The 22,357-nt window shown below is 37.8% G+C and overlaps 1 protein-coding gene across 1 annotated transcript in view; it reads left to right on the forward strand.

Annotated features, from left to right (window-relative positions):
* Nucleotides 1-897: 897 nt before the first annotated feature.
* The window catches only part of maob.L (monoamine oxidase B L homeolog), a 59,179-nt gene continuing 37,719 nt past the window's right edge, over nt 898-22,357 (forward strand). The window contains exons 1-3 of the mRNA XM_041582103.1: nt 898-1,050; nt 14,181-14,275; nt 14,617-14,754. Of these exons, the coding sequence (XP_041438037.1) occupies nt 1,005-1,050; nt 14,181-14,275; nt 14,617-14,754 (279 nt within the window). The 5' untranslated portion in view covers nt 898-1,004. The remainder of the gene's footprint in view (nt 1,051-14,180; nt 14,276-14,616; nt 14,755-22,357) is intronic.

Raw genomic sequence — 22,357 nt, forward strand, 5'->3', positions numbered from 1 at the left:
GACCGATTATAGCTAGAGCAGGGGAGAGGGAAAGGAGTGCAGGAAGGTGCAGAATAAATTGTATAAATTCATGTGTATAAAGAAGAGGGTGGGGCTTTGAAGGAGGTCTGAGGGAAATTTCACAACCTAATGCGAAGAAGAAAAATCAGACCATTTCTTAGGAACTGCTTCACAAAATGCAGAGATATGCTGAAGGTTTGTGTTCTGTACAAACAATATGCCAAGACTTGAGCTTTTAAGTAAACCCTATGTAAATCACGTGTACACTTGACCTTTGTATTAGTCCTGGACTATGTGAGACAGTAATGTTGCGGTTTAGCATTATTAGCACGTAACACCAGGGGTTGGGTAGAGCGACAAAGTGTATGAAAGGGAAAGGGCAGCCATAACAATGTTTAACAGGAATGCAGTCTCTTCCCTGCAGCTCAGAAATCTGGCATGTTATATTCATTTTCCTTTCCCGCCCCACCTCCACTCATACAGCTATGTCAGGAGCACAGAGACAAGTCGGCTGAGCTGCTCACAGCTTATCACACCCACTGGGTGTACAAACACACCAAAACATTTGTGTAATTCTTTATTTCCCGATGTGTATTAAGGCATGCAGATCTAGTGTCCACTGCAGTGCTAGGATTCTCTGATACCCCCTTGAAGTGCGTGTGTAAAAAAACATAGAAATATATATAAAAATATTTATATGTAAAAAACTTTTCTCCACAAGTTGTCTCTCCCACTAACTACTCCAGCATTCTATTCACACCAGCCAATCACTGCTTCTTTGCAGTTGCCAGTCCAACCTCTGTCCATAGGAAATAGGAGGGTTTTTGGTAGAAAGGGAAAACAGGGCCAAGGTTGGGGACTGTAAAAAGAGGGAGGATCAGGGGAGGGCTTTCGTGCTGGGAGACTGGCCTCTCTAGCTTTTGCCATATGACTGACACAGCACAGACTCAGCTACAACCTCTGCACCAAATCAGCATTTAGGGAGCCCACAACAAGGGGCAGCCATGGACAACAAGTATGATGTGATTGTTATCGGTGGAGGCATTTCAGGTTAGTTGCACAAACCAAAAAATATGTTTCAGCATTTATAATTTATATTGAACATTTTTGCTTGATATCTGTTTGCATTGGTTGCAACACAAATCTAACATCAGCAGGAAATTTTCAAGCCAGAGCTTCCTTTTCGACAAGTTTCAGTTATTTGTACATGTCTAATTCACTTTATTTGCACGGAAGTTCATGAGAAAGAATTGGAAAAGTTCCAGCTGAGCTGTCAAATACAACTCAGGATAGCAAACACAGAAATGATTATAAAAAGAAAGCATTAATGGCTGAAAATAATGCATAATGTTAAGAAACAGACCAATCTATACGCTCATATATATAACTATATACTGTATACATATACTATATGTATATATATATCTTCAAAAAAGGTCATTAATAGAATCTAAAATAAATAAACTATGATGAAGGTTCCATCTTTGCTATGACAAAGCAGCAATTCTTCAATGCTTTATGGCATAAGTGGATTTAGGCACTGTTAAATTTAGTCACCCCCCCCCCCAGCTCTGGACAAGGATATAAATATGAAAACTTGAGTGTTGCATTCTCACTGGTACAGTTCTGGGCATATCCAAGAAAGTAAAAATACAATCACCCTTAAACTGTCCCTTCAGGATTGTGTCCTTTTCTACTACTTTGAGCCCCAAAGTACCCAGCCCCACAATTTGGGGGACATGAATACATATGTGTGTATATAATTTCTATATTTTTTTCTGAAATGGAGAAACTGATCCCACAAATGTCTTAACCATTACAAATGCCAAAAATATAGAAGACATGCAGGAAGACACAAAAAATATAATTTCTAATTTAATGAATTATTTAGCACAAAATTATTTGTTTCCCAGAACAATAATTGTAATACAGAATCAAAGAGTGGATGGTACTTTTCTCTGCAAGCTGTAATAAGTTTTCTTTGCAAAGAAACACTTTGCACAATTACACATGTGCAGGATAATGAAATATGTTATGTTGTTTGCCGTAAAAGATATTATGTGTTGGTAACAGCCACCGGATGACTAAAGCTGGCCATAGACGCAACGATCCGATCGTACGAATCATGGATTTGTCGGACCATGTGTGGAGAGTCCCGACATTTTTTGTCCAGCTAAGATCGGTCAGTTGGTCGATCGGACAGGTTAGAAAATTTCTGTCGCCTGCCGATAATATCTCTGCATGTATTGCTGATCGTACGATTTTCAGAGGGAGACTGTCACTAGCTTTGTCAGACATAACTATCGTATGATTGCTGTCAGGGGCAGAACATCAGCTGATCTGTTCTTATTTGATCAGAATGGTAAGACTTTGATCTGAATGGTTAGTGGTCGGGAGATGGGAAAGTCCGATCGTACGTTGATTCGTACGATCGGATCTTTGCGTCTATGTCCAGCTTAACCTGAATATCTTTGACCTTTCCGACACTTGTTTGAGGATCTTACCACAGAAAACAGTCTTGACTACCTCAAGTCCACATACATCTCCATTTCTGCAGGGTAATCAAAGTTAATATGTCTGTGTCCATCTTTTGGAGGTGCACACCATTCTCCATAAAGCAGGATAACCCCCTTTTCAAGTAACGTATGCTGCACTATGATCCTTCCTTGTAACCTGATAAATTTACTCATGGCCATTTTCACTTTTACCCTGGTTCTCTCCATCGCCTTGCGTCATGTACCATACCTCCAAAAAAGCCTAGGAACCATTTGAGACCATACTATGTGGGGCCTCCTCCTTCATGTTTCATAGACTGGAATCCCCCAAAACTGAAACATCCTTGCAACCCTGGAATAACCAGACAACCTCTTTATCTGGGCCAATGAGCGTCTTTCTGCTGTTGTGTTCCCAGGCACATTCCCCCAGTCCACACATATGCTATTTTCTCTTCCCAGAAAATGAACAAAGAATAATGTAACCCCTCCTAAAACTAAAACCTATGCTTTAAACTAACTGAGGCCGAAGATAGGAGCTAAAATTACTGAATTTCTACCTCCCAATTTAAATGGTTGCCCCGGTCCCCGGTCCTAAAGGAGTGTGAAACATACCCCTTTTCAGGCAAACCCTAGATAAGCATCTCTGAAAAACAGCTACAAGTTGAATCCTAGACAGCAGAATATAACAAAAATAACCAGTCTCCTTTTATCCTCAGTAGATTTTTGACCAATGAACAATGAAGCTTATAATAAAATCCTTCTACACTATTAATTCAAATAGAAAAGGCATGCCACTAAAGCCTTATTAATTACAATATGGGAACCTCCCTCACTGCCATGTTGACCCAAAAACCATTATAGTAAATTCTCTCTCCCTTTATCACCTGGTAGTGGGGATACAAACATGTATCTTTCCAGGTCCACCAACTATTACCATACCCTATTCTACACCTCCTAGATAGCTGGGGATCCTCTGTCCCAACTGCACCAAAATTGTCACAGCTGTCCCATTGGAATCACCTGGCACATGACAAACCCTGAATCAAATGTTGAATTTTCCTAGTTACAGGGAACAATGTTTGTGCTCTGATTTTGATACTCTGATACTTTGTACTTTGACTTTGATACTCTGATTTGGTACCAAACCCCCAAATTAGCTTTGTGTTCCTGATTCAAACAAATAAAATTGTGCTGTTATTCAACCCCCACTGTTGTCTGAGCTAATCTTTTCATGTTCACCCTTCTCCTGGTTATTATCCTACACAAATAAACAAGGAGCAACTCTCTCAGCATCACCTTTCTCACTTGCAACATATAACACACTATGTTTAACAAATCATACGTTTCTTTCGATGGTAAGCTACTCTGCGTTGCCTGGGAGTCAATTTTTATACCTAAGAACTTGAGTGTTCTCACTGCCTTCAGTTCTACCTTTAGCTACAGGTCCTCCATAATCTAAAAAATACCTATAGCAAAACCTGAAGTGTCACTAGACATTAGTTTTAATCTGCCCTTCCCACTCAAAAGAAGTCATCGAAGTATTTGATGACCAAACATATCCTGGCTTGCTCCCAAACCTCCCATTCTAGGAAAGTACTAAAGGCCTAAAAGTATACACATGATATAGACACACTCCCAGCCTACATTGTAAAAGGAAGCATAGGACACCCTTGACAAAACCTTTGTCTATTTCATCATTCACTAAGGAAAATCTAGGATGGGAAAGATTATGTATAATTATGTATATATATATTTTCTGCCCTCTTACTTGGGTTCAGCTCCAAGTGGCAACAACAACAAAAGTTTTACTGAGATGTATGGGATTATTATCCAGCTGCAACAGGAAAGGGCATTCCCCCCAACTGTTGCTACAAAATAAAAAGTAAAAAAAAACAGTGGTCTCTTTCTATTGATATCAAAGGGACGTACAGGTTTGAAACATGTTATCTAGAATGCTTGGGACCTGGGTTTTTTTTGGATAACGTATCATTCCGTAAATTGGAACTTCATACCTTAAAATCGTTAAAATAATTAATAAACCCAATAATCTGGTTTTGATTCCAATAACATAGTAACATAGTAACATAGTAAGTAAGGTTGAAAAAAGACACATGTCCATCGAGTTCAACCTTTTTTTTTTTTTTTATTAACTACCTATCTGCAAGTTGATCCAGAGGAAGGCAAAAAAAACCCATCTGAAGCCTCTCCAATTTGCCTTAGAGGGGGAAAAATTCCTTCCTGACTCCAAAATGGCAATCGGACTAGTCCCTGGATCAACTTGGACTATGAGCTATTTCCCATAACCCTGTATTCCCTTACTTGCTAAAAAGCTATCCAACCCCTTCCTAAAGCTATCTAATGTATCAGCCTGTACAACTGATTCTGGGAGAGAATTCCACATCTTCACAGCTCTCACTGTAAAAAACCCCTTCCGAATATTTAGGCGGAACCGCTTTTCTTCTAATCGGAATGGGTGACCGTGTGTCAGCTGGAAAGACCTACTGGTATATAAAGCATTAGAGAGATTATTATATGATCCCCTTATATATTTATACATAGTCATCATATCACCCCTTAAGCGCCTCTTCTCCAGCGTGAACATCCCCAATTTGGCCAGTCTTTCCTCATAGCTAAGATTTTCAATACCTTTTACCAGCTTAGTTGCCCTTCTCTGTACCCTCTCTAATACAATAATGTCCTGTTTGAGTGATGGAGACCAAAACTGTACGGCATATTCTAGATGGGGCCTTACAAGTGCTCTATACAGTGGAAGAAGGACCCCCTCCTCCCTTGACTCTATGCCCCTTTTTATACAGCTCAAGACCTTATTTGCCCTTGATACTGCTGACTGGCATTGCTTGTTACAGCCAAGTTTATCATCTACAAGGACTCTAAGGTCCTTTTCCATAATGGATTTGCCTAGTGCAGTCCCATTAAGGGTATAAGTGGCTTGGATATTTTTACATCCCAGGTGCATGACTTTACATTTATCAACATTGAATCTCATTTGCCACTTAGCTGCCCAGATTGCCAGTGTGTCAAGATCGTGTTGCAAGGATGCCACATCCTGGATGGAATTAATTGGGCTGGATAGTTTTGTGTCATCTGCAAACACTGATACATTACTTACAATACTTTACATAAATACATTAATGAACAAGTAAAATAAAAGTGGACCCAATACCGAGCCCTGAGGGACCCCACTAAGAACCTTACTCCAAGCAGAGAATGTACCATTAACAACCACCCTCTGTACCCGATCCTGTAGCCTGTTTCCTATCCACGTGCAAACAACTTCATTAAGCCCAACAGACCTTAGTTTAGAAAGCAGTCGTTTGTGGGGCACAGTATCAAACACTTTGGCAAAATCCAAATAGATCACATCTACTGCCCCCCACTGTCCAGCATCTTACTTACCTCATCCTAAAAAGCAATCAGATTTGTCTGACATGACCTATCCTTCATAAAGCCATGCTAATTGTTGCTCATAATGCCATTCATTAGGACAAAATTTTGAATGTGATCCCTTAACAAGCCTTCAAATAATTTGCCCACCACAGATGTCAAGCTTACTGGCCTATATTGCCAGGCTGAGATCGTAATCCCTTTTTAAATATTGGAATAACGATTAATTATATCTTAGTTTGGATCGATTACAAGGTACAATTGTTTTAAAAAATTCAGATTATTGAACTCAATGCTCATTGGTGTGCTGCTGATGCATGGGATGTCTGCTCGCTATACCATATTTAACTTGCTCTGCTTTTAGACAGTTGCTCCACTTCAATGTACTGTTTTCAATCATATGCTCGCTGCATATTTCTACCTTGTTTTCCCCCATGTATAATAGGTGCTAAATTTGCCTAGGTACAGTAACCCGTATCACCTAGTAAGATATTTGCTTTTAAACAGGTGACCAGTAAATGTTACCTGCTGATTGGCTGCTTATGCATACATGTTCCCAGAGATGTTCTTTATTAACTTACAAGAGTCTTCTTTTCTAACAATGTAGGGCAATGGATATGCTATTGCAGAGCAAAAAACATCTTATCTGCAATGTAATCTCACCTTCCCATTCAATCCAATCCATTTTGGAATTGAAAATTTGAAGATTTAGCAAAAATAAATGTTGCAAGTTTGCTCATCGCAAAATGATACCTTTAATGATAGTACAACCCAAATATTTATATGTTTAAATTTAAATCAACAACAAGTCTATATTGTTATATAATATATTGTATAAGAAAGTACTTCATAAATTAAATGAAAATTAATTTCGAACTTGCTCTTTAATTTTTGTTGCAGTAGCTTTAATTGAATTTTACATACACACCCTCACACACACATAGTTCACATCAGCATTCAACAAACTAACAAAATTTAACAACATCACAAAAATCATACTTTTTTGGGTAGATAGTTTGTACAAACGTGTTGATATTGATTTGCTGGGATCAGGACTGACTCATAAAAACGGCTCAGGAAACTGTGAGAAAGGGGGCAAGTGCTATAATATTACTTACTACTGTTGGACTTTGATTTTGAGTTTTGATTTGGACTTTGCACAAAACAAATAAAATGTATGGGCAGACAAAGGATAAAGTTTTACAAGATTTTACAGTTTAAAAATGTAGAGCAAGGGTTCAAGGATGACCATTCTTTGTATCATAATGTGTCCACATAGCAACAGTGCTGCTTGCATGACTTTCATTGCTTTCAGCACTGATATTTGCTCAGATAGATACTGTAGGTTATGAGGCTAACCACACTGTCTAGCTCTGTTTTGTGTCATGACACAAGAACCAACCTTTGTCAGTCAACCCCTGCCCTTAATTAAATGGAGAAAGCCTGCCTGTGATACTTCTGCTATTTTTGAAATGCATTTCTTTGTTTTTTGTCATTTAGCTGATTTCGTTTTAGAAGGTGTTGGGCACAGTGTTTTTGGGCAGAGACTAGCTTGCCTTCAAAATGTCTTAAGTAACAAAAACATACTGCATATAGAGGTAATGAAGTGGTGGTTCACATTTAAGTTAACTTTTAGTATGTTATATAATGGCCAATTCTAAGCAACTTTTCACTTGCTCTTCGTTAATTATTTTTAATACTTTTCAATTATGTGCATTGCTCTTTGTACATTTTCCAGCTTTCAAATGGGAGTCACTGACCCCATCTGAGAAACAAATGCTCTGGAAAGCTATACATTTAGGGGGTTATTTATCAAAGGTCAAGTTGTGTTTTTCCCTAAAAAAAATTTCATGGGTAGTTTCAGTACAAATCCAAATTTTTCAGGATTTATTATACCCCCGAAGTTGCAAAAAGCCTGAGTCTGAAAATACACCATCTAAAACCTGTTGAGGAAGTCAATGGCAGGGGTCCCTTCAACCAGTAGAGAAGAAGTTTTTAGCTTTCATGATTATCAGGCTTTTTTGGTGGTTTGCGCTTGAAAACTAGATCAATGAGCTTTTCAAGTTTTTTTTTTTGCAAATAACTCGATCCATCTGAGTACTTGAGTTTCCTCCCTATTGCATTGATTCAAGTTTTTTACATTTGTCTTTTTCATAAATAAGCAAACATTCGAGTTGTGAGTTTATTCGAGGTAGAAAAAAACCTCACAAATTCGACCTTGATAAATAACCCCCTTATTGTTATTGCTACTTTTTATTACTCATCTTTCTATTGAGGTTCCCTTCAATTCATATTCCAGTCTCTTATTAAAATTAATGCATGGCCGCTAAGGTAATTTGGACCCTAGTAAACTGGAGAGCTGCTAAATATAAAGCTAAATAAATCAAAAACACAACCAAAGTGAACACAAAGGTGAACAACCCCTTTAAGTCTCTATTTCATTTAGGTAATGTAGGTGCTGATATACTGTAAGGATGGATAACACTTGCATTGTTCACTTCTGCCACTTATCATTAAGTGGAGAGTATGGTTTACGTTTGTGTTCTAGCCTATAAAAGCATATTGATTTCCCCAGTGGGACTAATAGAACTAAAGGGATTATTTATGACCTCATGAATGCAGGATTGCCTGTGTTTAGCAGAACTGTATTCATCAGGGTGGGTGGGAAAGGCATGTAGAGAAGAAAGAACATTCTGAATTCTGTGAACTGTAAACGAGTAGACAGGCCTATGTGTACTAAGTTGAAAAGAGACTATTACTTTTCAGTAGTAAATAAATCATTTTAGTGCATATTTGCAAGGCAAAAACATTCTTGTTCTGTTATACATAAGCATTTGTTCCAGGGTATGCTTGTGTGTATGTATGTTTAGCAAGGCTGGTTCAATGCATGGAGCCAATTCAGTATCTGCAAGCTCTTGGGCAGACTGGGGTGTAAAAATCCCTTGGGGGATTAGTTGCATATCCCTCAAGATGTGAGAGGAAGAGATCAGCTCTGCCTATCGCCAGGATGTCGTGAAACATCAGTTCCGTATGTTTATATTTTCTGCTGTGTACAGTATTCTCCTAATGTATCTGTTCTTCATCTTCTTGACAACTCCGAACATACCAGGTATTCCATATGTTAATATTATATCTGTCATTTTCTATCCCTATAACCTGCTTATTTGTCCCAGGCTCTACTTCTGCAGTTTCAGCAGATATGCAGCAGTATTAGTAACAAGTTTAGAGGTGAGGCAGAGAAATAAAGAAATGAAATACAGTAACATATGCAAAGAAATGAGGAAATTATGAAAAAATAAAATACCTGTAACTCCTTAATATTTGCATGACTTGTTTCTCATTCCCACTGCATCATTTCTCATCCAAGAAATGCCTCCGATATTTTTATAAGAGTTTACGGCCATATTGGTGTAATTTACAGAGACAAAGGAGTCAGAGTTTCAGTTTATTGCTGTTAGTGTATAGAGTATGAAATGAATATCTTCTGTATATGTATACTGGGAGTCTACCAACATCTGGAAACCAAAGGTTACGTTACAGGACTTTAAATGATATTCTGAATGGCTTCACCTACAATCTTAAGGTAAAATTGACATTTATTATAATTAATATTATTATAGTTTCTTTATTTTGTTACTTACTCACAATGACACTCTGCATGCCAGGCATTAGCAATGACCTCACATATAATGGACTAATGGAAATGTAATTCAGATAAAAGAAATTATTAGCAGCAAGATAAAATGTTCTCTTTTGCATTTAAATGAATATTGCTGTTTTGCATCATGGGCCCTGTCATTCAAATTGAATGAGCATGTGGAAGCTGATTTTCCTTATGTATTCAAAAATCCTACGGAAAAGAAGTTTGCCTCTAGAATGGATTATCTGCTATGTGAATGAGCATGGAAAGCTTCCTTATCAATCCAAGATCATTCTTAGGCAGTGCGGTTATAATAATGTGTACCCCTTGGTGCTTGATCCTTTTGTGAGGGTTTTCTGCAGGTGCAGTCATCAGTCAGGTGATTATTGCTAGAAAAAAGGCTCACTACTATATAGCAGCAACAGTTGTCCACGAGTAAATTCTTGTGTCTGGCTGCCATTGAAATGAAGGAGGCCCTTGTCTGCTGATCTGGAAATTGCTTCACTGACAAAACAGCATGCATTGCCCCATGTACAAGATGGCACTAATATAAGGGCACAGGTAGGGATAGCCAGGTTAAAATATCCATACAAAGGTCTGGATGTCTGTCTGTACTGCCCAGTTGCGGAACAGTGCGAGTAATGGCTTCATTTGTATATATTTGTAATATTCTTAGTATGATACCAGGTTTGGACCATGCCACTGGCATTCATTAATCTATGTAATATGCAGTGAGGACAAGCCTATTGATATTATATGATAATAATAGATGCATAAACTGTGCATCATTTTTTGGCTGAACCAAATCCACATCCAAAAAATTACGTGACTTTTCATTACACAAACAAGGAAGTCAAAAATGTTTTACCCATGCGCTGCACACGCGGTTCTCTTTCCCTAATCTACATGTGCAAATTAGGTTTTGGATTTCGGCCAAATCTTTCACAAAGATTAGACACGCCCAAGCGATTGCATGTACTTAACTGAAACCCCGGGCCATTCTATCAGAAGAAAATTGCACAGGTCAGGGAATCTTCCAGCGAGCACCACAGAGGTCTTCTGGGTTCTTTTTTCTCGCGGCTGCGCATGTGCAGTATTGCGAAAAGCTGAACTTTAACAAAAAAGTCAGCTATTTCGTTCTACTGCGCATGCGTCTGCCCCTGGAAATTTGAAGTTAGAAGAGTCTGGAAGACGATCGCTCCGTGGCGCTCGCTGGAAGAATACATCGCTGGTGCACTTTTCTCCAAATAGGAGCACCGGCCCGGGGTTTCAGGTAAGTACATGCAATCACTTGGGGGTGCCTAACTTTTGGTATACTGATATTTTTGATATACTAAGAATCCTAACATTCCGATCCAATTATCCATAATAGATTCCTGGAAAAGCTGATTTCCTGTAACAAGTCATGTAGTAAAATATGTATGCAATAAGTATTATTTATTTGAAAACTATTATTTATTGAAATTTCAAATGTAATTACATTTTTTGCAGTGATTTTCTTATTTATTGTTTTAACCAAAAATGATTTTAAAGCTTTTTTTTATTACCATGGAATACTTTGCTTTCTCATTAAACACTGATCTTTTGCTTACCATTATACACAATGCTCTGAACATATGTGTATTCTGGCTTTCCTACCATTTCAGTGACTTCCCTCATTGCAACAGGCAAAATGTTTCAGCTCCATCCCATGTGGAATAGAGTATATGTTAGGCATCTTGCTAATGAATATAAGTGACTTACTTATCTTGCCAGACTAACTTAATTTCTTTTTATGAGAATGTAAGTAGAGACCTCGATTCTGGGATGGATATGATTTACTTAGACTTTGCTAAAGCATTTGATACAGTGCCACACAAAAGGTTACTGGTTAAATTAAGGAATGTTGGCCTGGAACATAGTATTTGTACCTGGATAGAGAACTGGCTAAAAGATAGACTACAAAGAGTGGTGGTAAATGGAACATTTTCTAATTGGACCAGTGTTGTTAGTGGAGTACCGCAGGGCTCTGTACTAGGTCCCTTGCTTTTCAACTTGTTTATTAATGACCTGGAGGTGGGCATTGAAAGTACTGTTTCTATTTTTGCAGATGATACTAAATTGTGCAGAACTATAGGTTCCATGCAGGATGCTGCCACTTTGCAGAGTGATTTGTCTAAACTGGAAAACTGGGCAGCAAACTGGAAAATGAGGTTCAATGTTGATAAATGCAAGGTTATGCACTTTGGCAAAAATAATATAAATGCAAGTTATACACTAAATGGCAGTGTGTTGGGAGTTTCCTTAAATGAGAAGGATCTAGGGTTTTTTGTAGATTACACATTGTCTAATTCTGGGCAATGTCATTCTGTGGCTACTAAAGCAAATAAAGTTCTGTCTTGTATAAAAAAGGGCATTAACTCAAGGGATGAAAACATAATTATGCTTTTTTATAGGTCCCTGGTTAGGCCTCATCTGGAGTATGCAGTTCAGTTTTGGACTCCAGTCCTTAAGATGGATATAAATGAGCTGGAGAGAGTGTAGAGACGTGCAACTAAATTGGTTAGAGGGACGGAAGACTTAAATTATGAGGGTAGACTGTCAAGGTTGGGGTTGTTTTCACTGGAAAAAAGGCACTTGCGAGGGGACATGATTACACTTTACAAGTACATTAGAGGACATTATAGACAAATGGCAGGGGACCTTTTTACCCATAAAGTGGATCACCGTACCAGAGGCCACCCCTTTAGACTAGAAGAAAAGAACTTTCATTTGAAGCAACGTAGGGGGTTCTTCACAGTCAGGACAGTGAGGTTGTGGAATGCACTGCCGGGTGATGGCTGATTCAGTTAATGCCTTTAAGAATGGCTTGGATGATTTTTTGGACAGACATAATATCAAAGGCTATTCTGATACTAAGCTCTATAGTTAGTATAGGTATGGGTATATAGAATTTAATTAAAAGTAGAGAGGGGTGTATGTATGGATGCTGGGTTTTCATTTGGAGGGGTTGAACTTGATGGACTTTGTCTTTTTTCAACCCAATTTAACTATGTAACTATGTAACTAACTATGTAACTTACTTTGCTTTTATTATGGGGGTCATTACTGCAATACAAACATCCCACACACTGCATGCATTGTCTACTCACTCAATGTCCCACTCACGGTCTGTGCCATAATGTGTTCAGCTGTAATCAAATTTAGGGCTGGATAGTGGATCATCACTTTAAACTATACTTTAAAACTGAACAATTGCAAAGCTCAATAACCAAATCAACCCTTTAACCAGTGTTGCCGGAAAAGGAGGAATTAAAATAATGTAGTAATGCAATTTAGTGTCATAATATGTTGGACTGTACTTGAGTGACTATGGATTAAGAAGTCTTGGACATGAACGGCTCCACTTACAATTTCCCCACCATCATAATCTCTCTCCTACTCCTTTTCCATCTTTCTTTCTCTCTTTTATCTTCTATTAGACCTATAGTATCTTGTTTTCCCCAGGTGTTAAAGAAAAAAAAAATTCCAGTATGTTTCCTTACTTGCCATTCTGTGATTTGTAAGTACACTTTTCACCTGACTGTGTACTGGAAATAAATAAACAGATTAGTAATTGAATATTTTTAGTTGTATTAAAGGTTAAGTGAAGCTGCCATTGATTTGGTGGTAAGAAAGGGTCCCTTGAAACAAAAACTTCCCAATGATAGCTTGGGTGCTTAGAAACACTGCTGGCCATAAGAATTCAGTACCACTCTTAAAGTGGACCTGTCACCCAGATATCAAAAGCTGTATAATAAAAGTCCTTTTCAAATTTAACATGAAATCCGCATTTTTTTATTAAAGCATTCATAGCTGTAAACTCATTTAAAGATCTCAACTGTCAATCAAATATTGCTTTAGGCATAGAGATGGGGCAGGCGATTACTTTCACTTTTTATTCAGAACTTACTAGATGTCACTGCACTCCCCACATTCTCCCTCTCTCTTTACTTTTAATTTAATTTGTGTAACCAGGGCATGGGGATGGGCATCAGGTCCCCCTTTCTGGTGCACAAACAAGATTCTGATATAATGCAAGGCCTGTCTTAATAACAGTGTCCACAAAATGGCTCTGGCCTGCTTGCTATAAATATGAATTCCCAGACCAAAGGAAACAAGATTCAAATAATTTATATAGTGTAATTAATTTTAGTGCAGGTATGAGATCCGTTATCCGGAAAATTCATTATCCAGAAAGCTCCGTATTATGGAAAGGCCGTCTCCCATAGACTCCATTTTATCCAAAAAATTCAATTTTTTCAAAATGATTTAATTTTTCTCTGTAATAATAATACAGCACCTTGTGCTTGATCCAAATATATAATTCATCCTTATTGGAAACAAAACCAACATATTGGGTTTATTTAATGGTTACATTATTTTCTAGTAGATTTAAGGTATGAAGATCCAAATTATGGAAAGATGCATTATCTGGAAAACTTCCGGCTCCCAAGCATTCTGGATAAAAGGTCCCATACCTGTACCACTAGAACTAGTTTGTACTGAATGCAGTAATTAGTTGGTGCTAAAATATTGAATATTGCGATACTGTCTGTATAACAAATGTGTATGAACTGGTTTTCCTTAAAAAAAATATAACACAGTAAACTGTTTTGTAGGTCTCACAGCTGCTAAGTTACTTGTTGAGTCTGGACTGAATGTTGCTGTGTTGGAAGCTCGTGACAGGGTCGGTGGAAGAACCCATACAATAAGGGTATGTGTGCAGATATCCTCCTAAATGGTGTAAAATTGTATTCATTTAAAATAATATTACATTTAAATGGACAAAACTATAGAAAATTTGGTTTGACCTTAACATGGATTCTATGGTGGTGAGTTCAGCTGCATCTTCTGAGCTAGGAGTTAGCTCTGAGACCTTCAGAAGATGAGGTGATTATTTATTTGTGGCTTTTACTGCGCTTCCCACATGGATTTAATGGGGTTGTCCTGTGCTGACAGAAATATGCACATCATCCTGATCTGAAATGTATAATTCTATTTTTGTTTGTATTTTAATAAATAAAGTGGAAACTATGTATATTATTTTTTCATCAGAAAAAAGAAGTTCAGTATGTGGATGTTGGTGGTGCATATGTTGGGCCAACACAGAATCGTATACTACGAGTAGCCAAGGAGCTGGGAATAACGACATATAAAGTGAACATATCTCAACGCTTTATCCACCATGTTAAGGTAATAAATTGGAGTAGGATGCATCTATGTTGCCTGTGCTATGCAGAAATGTTAACAGATGTCAGTAGAAATCTGTTGGCAGTACTGTGTGGTTATGGTTAGCACCGCTGTCTCTTTTCACACCTGGGTTAATTTCCTCAAATGAGGAGGTGTTAGCTAAGAGGTTAAGTGATCAGTCATGCTCAAGGTTCAATTCCCTGTGTCAATTCCCTGTGACCCTGGACAAATCACTTAAGAGGTTATTTGCCTATCCCTGGGTTGCCCTTTTACCAAGCATCGGCTGGGAGGAGCATTAGAGGGCACAGGCCAGCCCTGCCCTTACTTCTATGCCATGGAACAGGCAGCAAGTACAGGCCACAAAGAGCCCTTTGCCGCTCCTTAACTTGTGCGTATGTATTAATATATGGCAACATGGTGGCTCAGTGCTCAGTAAAATACTGATTTGCAGGTTCAGTTTCAACTAGAGGATTTAGCATGCTCTTCCCATGCATATGTAGCATGCTCTTCCCATGCATATGTGTTTTTCCTTTATGTATGTATGTATAACTTTAATTATAAAGAGATGGAAGCATACCTAGCTCTGTACAGTTTACAATATATAATAGTACACAAGGGAGGGCAAGAAACATAATAAACACAATAAATATATAAGTACACAGAGGTTATGTGCCATGTGCTACGAAAGCCAGTTGAAAGGAGGTCTCTGCTCCACAGAGCTTACAGTTTAAGTGGGTGGATAACATGCAGGCACAAATTGGAGGGTATCACAGGGACCTTAGACTCAGATCCACTGGGGTAGGGACTGGTGCTTAATCTCAGAAGTGTACAATGTGGTCAGACCTCCAGCATATAAAGAAAAGATAATCATTTTGTTTCTTTATAGTAGAATTCAGTATGCCCACAGCACAAGTGAATACAGGTGTGACATTGTCCCCTTATCGATTCGATTGTCTCATATGTGCACTAAAACACATATGGAGGATCCGCCGATTAGGATAAGTTTCATCAGAAGCCTTTAACGGGCAAGTCAAGCCAAAAACAAAATAAAAAAAGGTTAATAAAAGAAAACATAATTCTAAGCAACTTTCCAATCTAGATTTATTAAGAATTTTCTGTGCTTTCAAAGTTATTTGTAAATGCAATTGCTATTAAAATTATTAGGCAAACAATTATTTTTTGGGTTGACATTCCCTTTAATGTACCATTATATTTAGAAAGAAACTAGAGCACCTGGTGGAGGTCTATCTGAGCACATGTAGAACATACATAATCTGTGCAGTTTGTGCCAATCAAACTGGAAACAAAGATCCATAATTATGTTATATATTAAGTGAAGTATAGAAGCTGCCTGGATGTGCCACTCTGTACTCGAGAGTCTGTTAATTTTAGGATGTTCTCTGATGTTCATGCATCTCTCTGAGCAACTATATTGACTGCTGGAAAACACATGGAAAACAGAAACATCATGCTGAAATTATTGCTACTTTTTATTGCTCACCTTTCTATTCAGGCCCTCTCTTATTCAAATCAATGCATGGTTGATTGGGTCATTTGGACCCTAGCATCCAGAAAAAAAATCTAAAACCACTCAACTAGAAGACAAATGGACAGCAGTTTACATTAGGTTGCATCATGTTTATTTCTAAGCAACCTCAAGAAATACAGTAAAGAATGAGGAAGGGGGTTGTACGAAAGCCAGGACACACATAGGAACCATAATGTTACCCTTTTGAACCAAAAAGCCTTGGGAAGCTTTCTCCACTGCTGTACTGAACTTCAAGTATATTCAAATTATCTGAAATTAGAAACAGTTAAATTGCTTTTGTTCATGGTTAATAACAACATATTGCATTAATTATGAATTTGTTTTGTTAAGAATGCATTTAACATTCCAAACCCTTTCTCCCTCCTCCTATGTTTGTGTCAAATTGTTATCGCAACAGTACATATCAGCATTCTGGTTGCCTTTAAGAAAAGAGATATCTATTCTTTTATCTTTGGAAAAGCTAGTACATTCTTTGTTAATTTACAGTATGGAAAGAAAAACAAAGGGTGGAAATGGTAATATCCTTTGTTAAGTAATGTTTATCAACCCATTTCCTTTGCTAAATATTTTAGGCAAGAAAACATTTAATTTATATTAGCATCATTGTTGCAAACTGAGACTTTGATAGATGATAAAGGCATATATCTGCAGCTTAATCTCATGCACAGGGAAAGGGATTTATTGGTAGTAGGGGACATTAATAATTGTGTGACTATTTTTCATTAGTGACATTACAGAGTTTTTAGGAGGTTACAGCCTCAATGGCCAACAGTGATGCCACTAAGGTCAAACTCGTCAGTGTTCCTGTGACATCTAGGGGTGGTTCGCCTTTAAGTTAACTTTAATTTAGTATGTTATAGTATGGCTCATTCTAAGCAGCTATATAATTGGTCTTCATTATTTCTTTTTATAGTTTTTGAATTATTTGCCTTCTTCCTGACTCTTTCCAGTTTTCCAATGGGGGTCAGTGACCCCATTTAAAAAACAAGTGCTCTGTAAGGCTACAAATGTATTGTTATTGCTACTTTTTATTGCTGATCTTTCTATGCAGGCCCTCTCTTATTCAAATCAATGCATGGTTGATTGGGTCATTTGGACCCTAGCATCCAGATAGCTGCAAACTGGAGAGCAGGTGAAAAAAAATCTAAAAACATTCAACTCAAGGGCAAATGGACAGCAGTTTACATAAGGTTGCATTATGTTTATTTCTAAGCAACCCATTTATAAAACAACGGTAAGTGGCAGATTTATCAAAGGTCGAGGTGAATTTTCGAATGAAAACAATTCGAATTTTGAGCTATTTTTTGTGTACTTCAACTAGGGAATAGTCGATTCAAATTTGCAAAAAAATCAAAATTCGAATATCAAAATTTATCATGTACTGACACTTTAAAAATTAGACTTCGACCATTCGCCATCTAATATCTGCCGAATTGCTGTTTTAGCCTATGGGGGACCTCCTAGAAGCTATTTGGAGTCAATTGGTGGACTTTGAAAAATCTAAGTTTTTTTTTGAAAAAATTTGAAACGAATTTGATCGAATGCGTTATTCCTTCAATTCGTATGATTCAAATTCAGTCGAATAACGAGCTAATTGACTCCATATAGGTTCTAGGATGTCCCCCATAGGCTAAAACAGCACTTCGGCAGGTTTTAGATGGCAAATGGTCGACGTAGAAGTTTTAAAGAGACAGTACATGATCAATTTCGATATTCGAATTTCAACGTTTTTTTCAAATTTGAATCAAAGTTGGACTATTCCCTAGTCGAAGTACACAAAAAATAGCTTGAAATTCGAAGTTTTTACTTCGAAAACTCACTTCGACCCTTGATAAATCTGCCCCTAAGTCTTGGGGCGAATGAGTTATGTACCTTATTTAAGACATCTGGTGCACCAGAGTGAATTATTGATCAAACTCACTTATTGCTTCATTAACTGATTAGAGGAAATCTGCACCAGTGCAATGCTTAGCAGACATTCAAACGTTTAATTTTATTGCAGTAAACCAATTGCAGGTGCAATTTTGACCTTCAGAGACACATTTTATCTCAAGAATCAGGTATTGTAGCCTAACCACAACTCTACCATTACTATAGCTGTCATTTAATGACCAGCGGTGGGTTTTATCATATGATGTGCATGCTCTTTTTAGCTATTTCAGTTCCTGTTTGTACTTCTCCATTGTATATACCTAAAATCTATGTATAAGCAAATATGTTTGCTTATACAATTTTCAATTTTCAGTGTCAGCAAAATAAAGTGCAGAGTTTTTTAGACGGCTGCGGAGCGGTTTGTAATTATGGACCTTAACAATAATTAACTGAGTTTTCTCAAGGAATATCTCAAGACTTTTGGTTTATAGCAGATTTGTTTTAATCTGCACTAGTTAATCAATAAACAAGATGATACTTTCCTTTTATGGCAGCACTATTCTATAAGAAAAACAAGTGTGCGTCCTTTGCTGACTTTTTCTTCAAGGGTCTTAATTGGTTGTAAGAGAACTGCTATTAATTCTTTTTGTAATAAGGATGACGGTGGAACAAATAATTCCAGTGTGAACAATGCATATGTAACTGTAAAAACTTTCTGGTGATGGTATGCTAGAGCACCACACATTTGATTCAGTTCAGAAGTAACAGAAAAGTTAGAGAATGCATTATTGTTTTCCTGTTGCAACGTTTGCCCCAGGTTCTAATAAAGTTGTTACTGAATTCACTTTTAGATCATACATAGGACTCCAATATGAAATTGTTGTCTACAACTTTCTTCCTTCAACAGCCTTCTTAAAGTATTATAGTTCATTTAAAAAAAGATAGCCTATGCTGTAGTACCCAGGGAAATATGGCTTGACATTAGTAGGTTTGTACCTAGGAATAGACTTGTCCAGGCATAGCAGTAATGGGAGCAATTGCTTAAAGGACAAGATAAGGCAAAAAAAATAAAATCCCATTTTTACTTTCTTTAATGAAAAAGAAACCTATCTCCAATATACTTTAATTAAAAAATGTGTACCGTTTTTATAGGAAACCTGACTGTATGCAGTGAAATTCCCCCTTCATTTACTTCTATGGATAGGAATTGTCAGACAGTCCCTAACTGATCTGCAGGGAAACAATCATACTTATGAACAGCATGGGGAGCCCCCGCTTAATTCCCAGCCATGCAGAGCTCAAGCAGCTTTGTTTTTTTCCCTTTAGAGCAGTCAGCGACTGTGTAGAGATTTGTATTGGATTTTATTTTTGACTTTACATCCCCTTTACTGTTTCCAACTCCAGCAGCAGGGACAAAGATCATTGAGCCAGATTTACACAGATAAACTGGGATTTAATTAGGAGTATACTTTGCTGCAGCCACTGGTTATGGAGAGTTGGAGAAAGTTTGCATTAAAGGACATGTAAACCCTATAAACCCTTACCATGTTTTTAGGTTGGGCATATATTCCCCACACAAAATGCATCATTGTCTCTGTATTGGGTCAGGTAGTATCTGTATCCCCTTCTTTAGCCTGCACTGTAGTGTTTTCCTGAACGCAAGATGTGCTTCAACCAGACGGCCATTTTCTATCGGCTACATCATCATTTATATTTGCATATCCAGCCACGCCTGATGACCTTGCTCAGAAGTTTTTTTGGTAACTTTATTAGCAAGTATGTGTAATCCTACTCACTCCTACATGTAACCCCACCACTCATATGCATAATCCCACTCACTCATATGCATAATCCTACTCATACCTGTTATCCGATTTAGTCATACATGTAATGCCACTCACTCATACATGTATGAGTGGGATTATGCATATAAATTGTATTATGCATGTGAGTGAGTGGGATTATTGATGAGTGAGTGGGATTACATGTATGAGTAGTATTATGCATATGAGTGAGCGGGATTATGCATGAGTGAGCAGGACTATACATGAGTGAGTGGGATTATGCATGAGTGAGTGGGATCATACATCCTTACTGTTAACCTTTTAACAACCAGTTATCTAAAGATTTCAAAGAGGCCGTTCACTGATTAAATTTTTATGGAGGGTTTACATGTCCTTTAAACAATACAAAAACTATAAAATCCACATTAGATTACATGACAACACAGGACCGAGTGCAGTCTGTATATTCTGATTATTAATCAGTCTTGCTGTATCGGCTTCTGTCAGATATTATTTGACTTGTGCTCTTTTGATAATTTATGACGATCCCTAAGCAGCCCAGACCACAGTGAGCATGTGCACAGTCTTGTCTTGCAAAGATGTTTAACAAAGTTAAACTTTGTTAAACTTTGAAAGCATAAATTATTTGTTTGATTAGGCTTTGTGGTGCAGTAAATTCATGCTTATGTTTAGTGTACAAAATACACCATTTCTAGCCATATTCTATTTTAGATTTTCCTTGTCCTTTAATATGGCCTATTAGACTTTGCAAGATGTACAATAAAACAGGTTGATCACGTATTCAATTGTACTAGGCACAATTCAGCAAGACTGTCTTATTAAATTTAACATGTCTATCTATTACCTGGTGATCAGAGCTTTCTCGCATAAATTGCCTCCTAATCTGAATCTGTCTCATGGGAATTCAATGCATGGGGCTCATTTACAAATGGAGCGTTAAGAGTTTCAATTTGTATTTACACAGCAAACCCCATGCTTAGGATTGAGAGGTGTGTTGGAGAAACATGTAGCTCTGTGCTATGCTGGGTGACAAAGGAAGGAAAAGATTAATGATTAAAGATTTTCTTTATTGAGTTACTTTGCACATTTGCCCTGGGCCTGATTCCTGTCTCAACAAAGCGTTCTCCAGAGATAGAAGTGTTTACTCATTGCCTGCCATAAGGACAGTTTGTATTTAAGAATGTGGGTTCTTTAACTTTTCCACTAGCTAGTCTGCATCTATGCGGGACACACGTTTAATAAATGACCTGCAAAGCATAAGTGATGCAACAGTGCAGCAATTATACACACTTCACTAATCGTAGAGAAACTGTTCTGCCATTATAATACAAGGTACAACCACTAGATGAGAAAACATTTGTTTTAGGCTTCTGTACCAGCCTAAGGTCATCATATCCCTATAGGAGCAGTAAAGTCATTTCAGTATAAAAAAATACAGCATTGCTAGACATGTTATTTAAAGGGTTTAGTGTTCCTTTAGATATAAGCATTTCACAATTATAGGTACGTATTCAGCCAATGCATACTATAAAAAGACATACAGCCTCTGTGATTGCAACATATTATTATTGCTCTTTTTTACTATGCATTAGTCTTTAGGGTCTTTATTGTGATCCCCACACCTTCTCCACAGTCAGTTGAGCTTAATACCACTTTCATTAAAGGTACTTCATTAAAATGTGCTTCTTGTACCACTGTATATTTGTGCTCAGCGCCGCGCAGTCCTTCCTGCCTTTCATTCCAGCGCTGCTGTGTCCATTGATGTCAGATAACCCTGAAGCTACCGCCACCACAGGGCGCACATGGCACTCACACCGTGAATGCTGGAAATTACTCCAGTGAACACTGGAAAAGATGCCAGACAAACGTTGAAAATATTTGTTGCAACTGCACTTGATTTGCAGCAAATATCAGCATAAATATAAATTGTACTTTGCTCACTGCACTTGTGGACAGACATGTGACCTTTTATGAGTATGTATTAAGGCTAATGGGACACATTAGGGTACTTGTAAGTATGCAAATGCAGTGAACGAAATCAACGCACCTGCATGTGTATTTCATCGCAAATCTGGCACAGTTGCACTAAAGATTTTTAAAGTCTGCCTTGAGTTATTTCTGGTGTTTGGCATGCAAACAGGGCTGGATTTACATAGTGGGCGCCCCTAGGCCCACTACCATTTGTCGCCCCTGTCCCCTCCAGGGGGACAGGAGCAATGGGGGTTGGCGCACGGGAAATTTAAAAAAATGATTGTATCTCCAGCGCATCCCCAGTGCTTTTGAACCAATGTGGGTGTGGTTGGGCAGCATGCCGCCCCCCTAAAATCCTGCCACCCTAGGCCCAGGCCTAGGTGGCCTTTCCACAAATCCAGGCCTGCAT

The sequence above is a fragment of the Xenopus laevis genome, chromosome 2L (genome assembly GCF_017654675.1).
Source record: "Xenopus laevis strain J_2021 chromosome 2L, Xenopus_laevis_v10.1, whole genome shotgun sequence".
NCBI lineage: Eukaryota > Metazoa > Chordata > Amphibia > Anura > Pipidae > Xenopus > Xenopus laevis.